Raw genomic sequence first — 13,838 nt, 5'->3', positions numbered from 1 at the left:
GGTCATGTTTTGTTTCTTGATCTTAATGCTAGTTAACGGGTGCATTCCATTAATGAAAATTCACTGGGCTAAACAATTAGGATAGGATCAAATTTGTATGTATACTGTACTGTGTTTTTTAAAAAAAGACAATGAAAACATAAATATCAGCTAGCTGCAGATACTGTTGCCTACAGAAAGGTCAGAGGTCTACTCTCCATTAAAAAAGGAAGATAAAGGAAGATTAGCAACTACTAAAAAGCATATCAGCACTAAACTGAGATTTTTTTTTTTTAACCAATTCAGAAAGACTGAAACAGAAATTAAAGGGGAATGATTTTCTTGGTATGCAGTTAACTGTTCTTTAACCTTCAATCTAAAAGTCATCCTGACTTCCACAGCTGTCCAAATCTCACATTTTGGGAAACACTGAGATAAAGACCATTGGCTTGCAGAGTATAGATTAGACCATCCAAAGACTAATTACAATTTGCTTTGTCTTTTCAAATACTGGGAATTCACATCTGCTTGATTAGATGAAGCATTCTAATCTCATTTTAAAATAGCATATTTACAAGCATGTACAATGTGCCAGGAACTATGTAAGTTTTACTACCTAAAATATATACATATTAATGTTGTTTAAATTAGCCCTAGAATGTACCATAGATTTCAACTAATCCAAACCTATAAGCTAAGGCCCAGAGAAATTATATGATTTAAATAAGACCACTTGAAATAGTGCAAACAGTTGTGGGTCTGAAGTTTTAGCTCTGCCACCATATGTCATAATGAGTTCTAATGTACGCAAGTATCTTTACATCATTTTATAGGTTAAAGGCCTTCTTAACAGAAAAGAAAATTTTTTTTTTTTAATAAATCCTTACTAGTGTCTTTTTTTTTTTTTAGTGTCTTTTTTTTTTTTTTTTTTTAGTGTCAGGTACTGTGCTAAGTGTTCGTGAGTGTGCATGTGTTTTCTTATTTAAATCTCCCAAAACTTTTATGAGATAGGTATTACCATCATTTTACAGACGGAAAATGGGCTTAGAGAGGTTAGGTCACTAGCTAGAACTAATGTAGCTGATAAGTGATAGCTATGATCTGAATACAATCTGACCTCAGAGCCTGTACTTTCTTAATCACTTAGCTATACTGCTGCTTCTTCAATAAAAAAATATATGTACACTCTTTTTTACCAAACAGCCAAACTAGAATGTCCCCTACATTGTACTTCAAAAAACCAAACCAAACCCAGGGCCGTCGAGTCAATTCCAACTCATAGTGACCCTACAGGACAGAGTAGAACTGCCCCATAGAGTTTCCAAAGAGCACCTGGTGGATTTGAACTGCCGACCCTTTGGTTTGCAGCCGTAGCACTTAGCCACTACGCCACCAGGGTATTTCAGAAAGGGTAAATTGAGTCATTAAGGAGCAAAGAAGGGAAAGGTCAACAGGAAAAGAAAAGAGTACTTTATCACATTTAGCTTGGTGCTAAGTAGTAACATTTACTGCTGTCCACTGTTTACCATTTTCTAAATACGTAATGACCCACCCTGGACTGATGGCTTCTTCAGGAACACTGAGAGAATTTGAAATACAGGAATCCTGATAATCCTGGATTCTTCGAGCATCCATTATAATCAAGCTGATGTTTTTATCCATCATCATTGTGTACAGCTCCTTTGCTGTGACTGCTCCTTGGAATTGAGAAAGACAGCATAAATGTGACAAGAAACACCCAATTCCGTGTGTCACCCTATCACTAAACACGGGACAAACCTAGCTTTTTTTCTAGAAGTGCCAAATGCCCCGGGTGTCATATACTTGCTACCCCATCATACATACCATTTAATTACCTTTTCAACTAATGTTAAATACAATTTAACTTTGTTTTGACATTTATCAAAAAACCAGTTCAAAGCTTTAGTTATAAAGTCTCAAATATCAAAATCAGCCGTTACAACTACCTTGATTTTGACTCTGTTACTATTATAAAATAAGGAAATTAATGAGCATATCTTATATTCATATTCTTTTTTTTTTAAAATAAGCTATTAACCAGAAAAAACATCTATGGTTCAAAAATTATCTAAAGGTTCTAAATTCTTTCCAAAAATGCCTCTGATGGGGACTTACACGGTACAAGGTGCACCTCTGCAGTAAACAATATGGCATTTGGTCCTGGTTCCTGAGAGCAGGACCATACCTGAGGCCAATGAGTGGGGGCCAACCTGACCAACAAGGACCACCTGGGGCCTATGATTACTCGTGATGTAATCTATCTTGGCCACATGGCGAGGCCAATAAAAGGCCTTGAAAGACACAGGCTCACTGGAACTTCCTGGTTGGAAAGAACAAACATTCTGCTCTCTCAGGAGGGTAAATATATCCCCTATGCACATGGAAGCTCTGTGCTGAGACCCCCTCCCAGACTTGACCTTTGTGTCTGTATACTTTTGCCTTCTAGGTTAAAGATAGCCCTTTCCTTGCAGCTTGTGAGTTGTTCCATAGAATTAACGAACTTAAGAAACAGAGAAGACACTAGTACCCGTTGACCTAGCCCTGGATGAATGGGATGATAGAGAGGAAGGGGCCAGTACCTGCAGCCCTGGGTAAATGGGAATGAGAGAGAAGTGGCTGCACTGGCAGCTGGACTCTGACTGACCAGGGAAGGGAAGCTGAGATTTTCCTGGACTGGTTGATACTGTATGGGGGCTATTTGAAAAACTGTAAACTTCCAGGTTTTCCTAGAGTAATAAGCCAAAAGCTTATTTGTGTTCTACATCAGGGTTTGGCAAATCATGGCCACCTGATTTTACTGGAACAGAGCTACACTTGTTTACATACTGTCTATGGCTGCTTTCCTGCTACTACAGCATAGCTGAACAGCTGTGACAAAGACCACCGGACCCCCACCCTTAACCAAACAAAACCTACTGCTGTCAAGTTGATTCCGACTCATAGCGACTGTACAGGACAGGGCAGAACTGCCTCATAGTGTTTCCAAGGCTGTAAATCTTTACAGAAACAGACTGCCATATCTCCCTCCAGTGGAGTGGCTGGTGGGATCAAAGTACCTACATTTTGGTTAGCAGTGAAGTGCCACCAGGGCCCCTTAAAGGACTCCCAAGCCTAAAATATTTACTATCCATTTTACATGATGCTTAACTCTTTTTTAAGAAGAGTAACAAAAAAGAAATTTTGAGTACAACTTACGAGATTTTAAATTTATTTCCTTTTTAGGGGGGCAGGAGGGCAACCTGTCAAAAATTTTACCTGACCGGAAAGATTAAAAAGCACTTAAATATGTAAAGAACTGTGTCAGCAGTCAGCTGTGAGAGGAAGGTAGTCATAGTAACGCCTAAGCTAAAATCCCCACACCTGTTAATAGCCACCCCATTTCCCTCTCTAATCACCACAGCCACTTTAAAAACAAAAGAGACTAAAGTGACAAAAAAACACTGAGAAGGGTAACATCTAAGTAGGAGGAGGTACAAAGAAACATGTGGGATAAAACTAATCTTAGATGAACTGACAGGTTTTTAGGAAGGTACTTTACTGGACTCTAGTTCATTTTTAAAACTGCTATATGGCAATACTTTTTTTTTTATGGCAATATTTTAAGTAGAGAATTTTAGTGTTTGCATACAATTATGTTTAAGTTAAACCTTCTCTAAGAGGGAAAACCTAATAAAAGCAATTGTCTAAGTCTTGCTGTTTAGGCCACACATTTGTGACTAAAGCATCAATGCTGCCTATTGACAACATCCAAATTACTGATTTTTTGAGGGAAGTAAAGAAGCCACTTAAATGACTAAGTCTACAACCTAGAATCATAAATAATAATAGCTGATGTTTATATAAAGTTTACTAGGTATTTAAGATTTTTTACATAAATTAACTCATTCAATCCTCACAATAATCCTATGAAATAAGTACTATTACTATGCCCATTAGACAGATGGGGAAACCAAGGCCAAAAGGTTAAGAAACTTGCTCAAGAGCACATGGAAATTCAGAGGATGAGCCAGTATTCAAACCCAGGCACTCTGGCTCCTGAAAGTCCATGCTCTTAACCATTATGCCAAACTGCATCTTGAGAAGAAAAAAACAAGAATAAACTGTGGTTTTGATGTTTTCAATTATATACGACTGTATTTCATTATTCTGCTTAGACTAAAATTATTCATAAAACATCCCTCATGATACATAAACATAAAACCTATCAATACATTTTCAATATAATTGTACAGGCTAGAAAAAATGATAAAGCTTATATAAAGATTAGATACAATGTTAAGAATCTTACTGTGTAAAATCTGAAGTTTAATTTGATTAAAGAAGATCTCGACACCAGCCTAAAAGAATTCCTTCTCCCTGTACACACTTACCTCTCTCTCTGATTTCATTTTTTTCACTCATTTCACCATTGATCTATTTCATAGGGAAAAAAAGTTTCAACTTTAATAGAAACAAAAACTTTCATAAAAATGAAAGCTCGACTTTAATACTTTATTGAAACTACAAGCCTAGGAAATGGAATGGCATTTTATAGACATACAGATGAACAGCAATGACACTACCAGGTTATTTTGGCAGTTGGCAGTTTGCAAAGTAATAACCAAAAAAGCCAAATGCACTACCATTGAGTCAATTGCAACTCATACCAACCTTATGGGACAGAGTAGAACTGCCCTATAGGGTGGTTTCCTAGGGTGTAGTCTTTATGGAAGCAGACTGCTACATCTTTCTCCCATGGAAAGGCTGGTGGGTTCAAACTGCCAACCTTTTGGAATTAGCAGCTAAGTGCTTATCCACTATGCCACCAGGGCTCTTTGCAAAGTAGTTAAGTACTTAATAATTTACATTTTCTAACCAAGACAACATGGGATAATTCTATAAGGCAACAACCTGTTTTGTAAATGGTAAAACCAAGGACCCACTTGAACCTATTCATTACTAAAAGTAGGAAAGAAATATATGTGCCTCCTACTGTTACACGATATGAAGTCTACAGTATCATTTAGGAAGCATTTTTGCCAAAAAACAAAAATTGATTTAACTTAATTAGATTGAATCTAATTAGCCTTTAGGTCCAACTTCTACCCTACAAGAAGTACAGGAGATAGATGAGCAAGTTAAATGACACCTAGAGAAAGCAATCAGACAAATTCTGAATGTGGGTCATTTTCAGAACAACCGATTGAGTACTAAAATGTCAAATGCATCAAAAAGCAAGAAAGGGGGACTGAGGCGGAGATTATTATTATCATTGAGACTTAATAGACATAACCAAAAGATGAGTAGACCTTGTCTGGGTGGTCATTCAAAAAACTATAAAAAAGACATTTTGAGACAACCCTGGAAATTTGAACATAGACTAGGTATTAGATTATCAAAGGGATTGTTAATTTTGTGAGGTGGGAAAACAGCATTGTGGTTAAGAAAATGTCCCTTTTTTTGAGATGTATATTGAAATATTAGGAGTAAAATGATAAGTTAGCTGGAATTTGCTTGAAATATTTCAGTAAAAGAAAAAGAGAGGGATAAATGAAAAATGTAGGAAAATGTTAAACTGATTATTAAAGCTGAGTAGTAGAGGTTCTTCTCAAAATAAAAAGGCTAAACAAAAGTAAAAGTAGCAAAAAGCGGTTGCCCCTACTGTTGGAAAGGCAACAAAATGAAAAAATTTGAAAAGTACTCTTCATATACTTCTTTCAAGTCTTATTCTTTATATCAGCCATTTGACCTATAAATGAACATCTCCCTAAGGCACTATTATTTATAAGCTCCTAGAATTAAAAGACCGGATTTCTTCACTTCTGTTTACATCTGATACAAGCAAGACATACAACTGTCAAGCAATTTGGCAACTACTTCTTAATAAAACCATGATGATCCACATACAAATGGTAGCTGAAAGCACAAAATTTTTAAGAAAAATTAAAGCAGAAATCTTTCCCTAGATTTCAATAATGCAGAAGAAATTATATTTTAGGAAAAGTAGTTTCTGAGGAAGAGAAGGGAGGGAGATACAATGAAGGCTGGCAGACTCAGATTCACTGATGGCTTTTGGCAAACAGAAGATGTAGCTGAAAAGACTACAGGTAGTCGTTGAAAAAAATGGAAAGAAAAGGATAAGGAAAAGGAAAGAGAAACTGGGGCAGAGAAAGAAGAAAAAAGCAAAGGGGAGAGAATGAGACTCTGGAAACAGACAAAAGGTTTGACGTCAAAGAAGTAGTATACCAAATAATTATTTTACTGTAAACTATATTTATTAAACAAGTATTTCAAGACCCTCATTTGGAAACTGAAGAAACTAAGTTCCAAAGTGGTTAAGCAAGGCTTGACATAGGACCAGAGCTCAGATACACTGACTCACAGCTCAAATGCTCTTTCCACTGCTCTAATTCACTTTATAGTGGATGTTTAAAAAAAAAAAAAAGGGCACAGAACATATTTCTGTGAAAGCTCACAGAAAAACCTGGAATCAACTGAAGCTAGTATAATTTCCATAAAAACACATTAAATTTTACCCTTGTTACCTGAAAGAATTTGTACTGGCACCCCTATTCTTCTTTAAGCAAATCATCTGACAAACGGAACGAGTCCTTTAACTCAACACAACAAACTTCAAATACCTTTTGGGTTTTGTCTTTGGAATCCAATGCATTCTCCAAAGGACTTTTAGCAGACTTGCCTCCATCCTCTCTTCCTGCTTCCTGCCTTTTCTGTTGCTGCAGTTGCTCTTCCTCCTGTCTGTCCTTTTCTTCAAGTTTTTTCCGGACTTCAGCTTCTTCATATCTGGTTGAAAACAGAAGTCAAGACTGTAGCATGATTATGGAAAGTAAAGGGAGTTCCAGTTCCGTAAAATTCGCATCCTGCTGTGGGGTATTTCATGGCTGTATACTTTCCCTCCAACGGAAATCCAACCCTGCCAGTGTTCTGTTACAAACCACAGCTCATAAATTTGCCCTTTGAGGCCATCTATAAACTTATTTCAAACTGCCCAAAAATTCTGAAAAGAAACTCCATGCTCTCAAACTGAAGTTATTTAATTCCCTTTTTGTTCTTTCCCTCCCACTACTTTCAATCTTTTATTGATTCACATCTATTGCAGTTTTGTTTACACAGGATTTACAATCCCTGAATCCTCTTTGCAAAAGAAATAATCCAAATATCAAACTTGTGTTGATGATTTAGAGTGCAAATGTTAAAATGAATATTCAAAAATGTATTACCACCAAAAAAAAAAAAAAGGATTAATAAGGTGACTACATTACATTTAAAAACAAAAAAAAAGGTGAATTCATTGCAATTTCCAATTTGTTGGAAATTAATCAGCTATGAGTCAGAATCAACTTGACAGCCATGGGTTTGGTTTTTTTCCGGGGAAGTATCTTAGCTATAGTGGGCAGATTACAGGCGACATTTACTACTATTGCCAAGCAGGACTGTATGTTATCAGGGACCTACAGCCTTGTTTGCTTAGCTATGCCTGAGTTTCAAATTAATAAAAAAAGACAGTGAGAGAACAGACAGAAGAGGGGTGGATGAATAATAAATCATTAAGGTCAATAACTGAAATGGCAACTACTCAAATAATTGTGCCAGCTTCACATATTAAAACTTTAAGTCTAATTGAAAATGACTTCTAAATTCAAAATGATTTCCTACCACATCTGCTATCTTTCAATAAGATAATTCTAATTTGATAAGCATCCACTTAAAAAAAAAAAAAAACCAAACCAGCTGTCATAAAGATTCTGACTCATGGTGACCCCACGTGTGTCAGGGTAGAACTGTGCTCCACAGGGTTTTCAATGGCTGATTTTTCAAAAGAAGGTTACCAGGCCTTGTTTCTGAGGTGCCTCTGGACCAACTTTTCAGTTAGCAGCGAAATACCGTTAAGTACCACACAGGGACTCCAATCAAAATGCACCCTATCAATATTTGTGGGATGAAGTTAAAAGTAGTGCTTGATGAAGTTAAAAGTAGTGCTTACAGGGAAATAAATAGCTTTAAATGCTTATATTCGAAAAGCATAAAAATACAAACTCGATGACCTAAAGTTTTAACTTAAGAAGCTAAAAAAAGATGAACAAAAGAAACCCAAAGTATATAGGAGGAAATAAGTGATAAAGCTCTACTGGGGGGAACAAATGAGAACCAGTCTTTTAATTAAAACAATTGCTGGGCTAAGTCCATGGCATGGCTTTATCATATAAACTATACTATAAGCTTTAAATGAAAGACTTGTCATCATTTAAATAGTCATTCTAGAGCCTTCTAGAATAGATGAATCTAGTTTTGCTTGCTGAGAGTTGCTTCACTCTGAAGAAAAAGATGTATAGTGCTAGACATGGCAAAAGGAATCAAATATCGTAGCCAGTGGCAGTCCCGCCACTGATGAGAGAGGGAGATGACTGCTAAAAATTTGGGTTTACAAAGTGTTTCAATCCATCCTAAGATGACGTGAGCGATACAAAAGCATTTATCAGTAACAGAGACGATAATTAACTATATTTACCTCTATGCATCCAGAATACTTAATTGTGCTTATGTAGAATCTGTACTTAGACCAAGAGGCAGTTGTTGAAACAGAACACGGGGATACTGCATGGTTTAATAACAGGAAAGGTGTGTGTCAGGGTTGTATCCTTTCACGATGCTTATTCCATCTGTATGCTGAGAAAATAATCTGAGAAGATGGACTATATGAAGAACATAGCATCAAGATTGGAGGAAGATCTTTAGCAACCTGCAATATGCTGTAATATGCAGATAATAACACAACTTTGCTTGCTGAAAGTAGAGAGGATCTGAAGCACTTACTGACGAAGATCAAAGACTACAGCCTTCAGTATGGGTTACACCTCTTTCCTGTTCTATTACCAGCACAGAAATAACCTAAATATCGCTGAAACATAGATGCTTCATTATCAAGGCACTACAAAACTTAAATAACATTTTAAGTGAAAGTCAGCTTTCTAGGAAAAGGTTTCCTAGAGGGCTTTAAAAGTTCCATACTCAATTCTATTTTAAAAATAAATATTCAGAAATGGCTGACTTCAGGCCTGGGGCAGAAAATGTTCAAAATAAGCCTAGAACGTCTACCAGATGGCAGGCAAGCTATCAAAGATTATTAGGGTCATGTCAAAAAGGCTCAGAAGCCACCTTGAGGAGGATCCTACTGTTCGAATAAAGCAATTTGAGCTTCAAAAAGGATAGATGCAATGGATTGAAACCCATCAAAAATGTTTAAATCTATGAAACGCAGTCATAACTTTTAATAATCTGGTACCCTCACACCTAAAGGCTGAAATTCAGACCTCACTGAAGAGGGCATGACTGCCACAGGAACACAGAGCCTGTTGTAGTCAAGAAATTTTCCAGGAGGCATGGGCTGGAGCTCATCTGTAAGAGCAGTCATGCAGGGAAGCAGAGAAACTTGCAGCTTGCCAGAGGGTATGAAGAGGTCAGAGCTGATCCACTGGAAGACAGCACTGTGTGGTGAGAAATTTTGAGGAACAGTATGTAATGTAGTTGGTCTATGAGGACAGGTAGGATGAATGCTACTGGGCACCTGGCAAAGAAAAGCAGATGACTGGAACCAAGAAGAGAAGCCCCCTTCTCTTGTGAGGGTTTTACACTGTCTTTCTAGAATCCTCTACTGAGGCCGCAAAGGAAAAATGTTGGCAAAATCCAGCTCTAGTATCACAAAGCAGGATAAAGAATGGATCTGAAGCTGAGAGGCAAATAAGTTAACTGGCACAGTCCTTGATCTAAAACAGGAGTTTTTAATTAGAGCTATGTTAGTCAGAGGGGCTGCATGGAGATCTTACCTCCTGTTTTATTTCATTCCAAAGACCAGGAATATTTTTAAAATATTAGATTAAAATATCCAATATAGCATCTGGTAGCCCTATATTCAGGGATTTCACTGGGGGACTTTTTGGTTTGGTCTAAATCAATTTCAAACTCCCCGGGTGTCTGAAGAGATGTTCTTCCAAGACAATCAGGACAGATCTACATGTGCTGGTAAGAAATGACCTCTGTGATGTATTAAGGAGACAAGGTTCAGAGCAGTATATGTGGTCTATTTCTACTTGAGTAAAGAAAAAAAGGGGATGGAAAGGTAGTTTACACGCATATACAAGCAGAGCTTATTTCAGTAAGATCTCTAAGAACCTGTTAATAGTAGTTAAGGACAGAGATCAGGGATCTATGGAAAGAGATATGCTTTTCACCATATACCCTTTCAAGCTATTGGAACTGTTTGCCTTGTGCATTCATTAGATTTACAACTAAAAAACAAAAACCAGTTAATTATATATTTTGCCCGATTAAGCAAAACAACTCACATAAGACTATGAACTCTACCTGTAGTACTTCCCTAGCCACAATGATGGCTCTGTCCAGACATTTTTCTCTACTCCTATGAGAGAAGCACAGCCAGTTTATCACGGGCTGTTGTGGAGCATACAATTATTTAATAAATGTGATGCTCCACCAGGTATTGAGAGGAAGCTTCTACCTTTCAGCTTACAATATAACTAAGTCAAAATAAGTAATAGTATTACCAACTGACATTTGTAGAGTATTTCACAAATGAGGGGTCTAGATGAGTACTGTAGAAACTCAGCAGAAGGAGCATTCAGCGTGGACTACAAGGAGCCAGGAACATTATGTGGAAAATACAAGCCTAGGGGACAAGTAAGATTCAGGAAGGTAGAGGAGATATAGGGGTACAGTACGCTAGGGATGGCCAAGTTTCTGATCAGGGAGTATCATGTAAGGAAAATAAAAACAACTACTGGCAAGAGCGTACAGAAGAGACTGGTAGAACAGATGGAGAACAGGAAATTATGATGGCACACAGTATCGAAAGCACAGACTACAGTGGTAGTAGCGGGACTTCTAAAGAAGGGAGTAAGTGTAAGACTGCTGAATGGACAAGAATTGCACACAGATCCTTTACTATCTGAAAGGAAAGTCTATAGTTCTGATCTCCAGTCACTCTTAACCATACAACCTGTTCTCTAAGCCACCCTGGACTTCTTACCAATCCATCACGTACATTTATGCCTTGGTGTATGTTGTTCATTCTATCTTTGCCCCATTGTCATAACTATCCCCTACTCAAAGGGAGGAAGTCCCTACTCAGAGTCCAACAGAAGTAACTGATCTTTTACATGTTTTCCCATAGTGTACGTATCTTTTGTAGTATTTATCATAGAGCTAAATTATCAATGAAAGAGCCAAGATCGAGACTTACTTATTGAACAATAACACATGTGAGGAATGTGCTCCTATAAACAATCGACTATATGAGACCAAGTGCAGATTTCAGAGACTGAAAGGAGGAGAGGAGCTCTATGGTTGACTCACTATAAGAGAATCAGGATAGGACAGATATGAGGGTGTTAATACACAGCTGCTCTAAATGCTGGTAAAAGAAATCTAACACATGGGGCTGATAGAAAAGGACATACAATGAGGATAACGCAAAGCAAAAAGGTTCCCCTAGTCTTCTTGTTGCGTGCCACTGAGTTGATTCCGACTCATAGTAACCTCATAGGACAGAGTAGAACTGCCCCATAGGGTTTCTTAGGCTGTAATCTTTATAGAAACAGACGACCAGGTTTTTCCTCCTGTGGAGTGGCTGGTGGGTTCGAACTCCCAATCTTTCAGTAAGCAGCTGAGTGCTTAACCGTTTTACCATCAAAGCTCCTTTACACATTAAAATCCCACGGCTGTTCAGTTGATTCCAACTCCTAGTGACCCTATAGGACAGAGCAGAACTGCCCCATAGGGTTTCCAAGGAGCGACTGGTAGATTTGAACTGCCAACCTCTTTTTTAACACATTAGGGGAACAAAATGTACTAATGGAATAAGAAGAATTTTCTAATTTAAAGAGATGCTCCCCATTTTCTAATATTTGCCATAGTAATTTTCACATATTTAATTCATCCTCTTAAATGCTGTTGTAAGCTGCCATAGTCAGCCTGACTCAAAGCAACCCTATGCACAATAGAACAAAATGCTGCCCTGGGAATATTGTGATCTACAGAGTTTTCGTTCGCTGATTTTTGAAAGGAGGTCACCAAACCTTTCTTCCCAGTCCATCTGGCTTAGTCTAGAAGCTCCAATGAAACCTGTTCAGTATCATAGCAACACATATGTCTCCACTGATAGGTGCATTAGCTGGGAACTGAACCAAGGTCTCCCCGGTGGAAGATGAGAATTCTACGACTGCGCTCATACTCTTAAATATTCCATCTTAATTATCTGTGCCCCTTAATGTATATTCCAGCCCCAAGATTAGTAATTTCTGGAATTGACAAAGGGAATATATTAGTTTAAAAAGTTAATTTCTAGTAAAAACTATGATTCATTTAACTGCTATATTAATTGATCCAAGAAGGAAAAACTCATGAAGAAAAAACAACAAACTGAAAATAGTTCCGGTTTTATCCTGTTATTTACAGAGTGACTAAAAACTGAAACATAGTTTCTTAATTTGTAATCATTTTACAAGCCTGGTAAGCCAGTCATGGCAAACACCATCATTAGATTTTTAAGAAAACGTATATAACTTCTGCAAATAGGAAGATCAAAACTAACAGCAAATACTTCGTTCCTGTACAACCAGTGTCCGGTAGCAAAGTATAACATCAGGCATATGAAGAATTTAATTTTTTCTGAAGAATCCTGTTCTGAACAAACAGAACATTGCACTTGAGTTCTAATCTAATATACCAGTGCTTACCTTAGCCACTTCTCATTTTAAATACTTTCAAATTTCAATAAAGAATATTAATGGTAATAAGACAGGGAAGAGAGGGGCCCCAGGACTGCCTTGCAGCTGCATAAACAAACCAAAGCAACAAAGTGACAGGAAATAGGGCCCAAGAACAATGCCATTTCCCAGAATAATGGGGCAGGGTATCTAAAAAGCAGCCGCAAACTTCCTTAAAGTTGTTTTTCAGAAGCAGCCGGATGGAACCAGCCCCAGAACATGCGCAGAACATCCACCTGTGGTCGCTGTGTGACCTCCCCCAGGGGCAGCGAGGGGCTGCACCCGCAGCTCGGGAATAGAACTTGGGAACAGGAGACTGCGCAAGTGTGATAGCCCATAGTAAGTCCTGCTATGAATCCCAGAAGCCTCCAGGACAGGAGCCATCTTACAAGGCTGTTGCCCACGCACTGCAGTTAACACATCCCCGCCTAGACGGGCCACTTCCTAGAAAACCCTGCCTATACCTATGAATAAACATAATCCTGCCCCCCTCCAAAAAAAAACCTTTAAAAACTCATACAAATCCTTTGTTCTGGGAGACGGGGGTAAGTGTTGCCTAGGCCCTCCTTCCCTCCGCTTGCAAGCCTCTTTAATAAAGCTTTGCTCCTGTGGAAAATTCTCCATGCCTTACCTGTTCATTCTTGACCAATGAGAGGCAAGAACCTTCGTTAATTAAAGCTGCAGAGGTGCCGGCAACAGTAACACATGAACACAATATACGTAATAGGGCAAAAGATTTTAGTTTGTGTTCCAGTTAACATTAGTACTTATTTCTAGGAACTGGGATATCACATGCATTGTCAGATGTAAATGCACAAATTCTAAATATTATGTTTATCTTCTAAATTCATTGTTTTTAAATATTTTATAACAATGTCTGTACCTGAGTTTAAGGCTTTCAGAGAGTCTTTCGGCTTCTTCAATAGCTTTTTTGATGTTTGAAGGTCCAAGAATTGAATGAAAGTAGTCCTAAAATCACAGGAAAACCATCCCATACTGTTAGTACTGGCTGGTATACACAGCACTAATGCTAAGAACATTACAGTCATGGTGCTT

At 37.8% G+C, this 13,838-nt stretch overlaps 1 protein-coding gene across 5 annotated transcripts in view; it reads right to left on the bottom strand.

The window, feature by feature from the left end:
• USP8 (ubiquitin specific peptidase 8) overlaps positions 1-13,838 on the bottom strand; it is a 98,131-nt gene that overhangs the window by 36,727 nt on the left and 47,566 nt on the right. For 4 of the 5 annotated variants that reach the window (XM_049904957.1, XM_049904958.1, XM_049904956.1 and 1 more), the window contains 4 exons: positions 13,666-13,751; positions 6,621-6,783; positions 4,371-4,413; positions 1,532-1,676 (listed from right to left, as the gene is read on the bottom strand). In XM_049904957.1, coding sequence (XP_049760914.1) covers positions 1,532-1,676; positions 4,371-4,413; positions 6,621-6,783; positions 13,666-13,751 — 437 coding nt within the window. Of the gene's footprint in view, positions 1-1,531; positions 1,677-4,370; positions 4,414-6,620; positions 6,784-13,665; positions 13,752-13,838 lie in introns of those variants that run through there. The other variant, XM_049904960.1, reaches the window with a different exon arrangement.

Source organism: Elephas maximus, chromosome 12 (assembly GCF_024166365.1).
Source record: "Elephas maximus indicus isolate mEleMax1 chromosome 12, mEleMax1 primary haplotype, whole genome shotgun sequence".
Classification (NCBI taxonomy): Eukaryota; Metazoa; Chordata; class Mammalia; order Proboscidea; family Elephantidae; genus Elephas; species Elephas maximus.
Note: the sequence above shows the minus strand (reverse complement) of the source record. Positions and strands in the feature narration are given on the sequence as shown.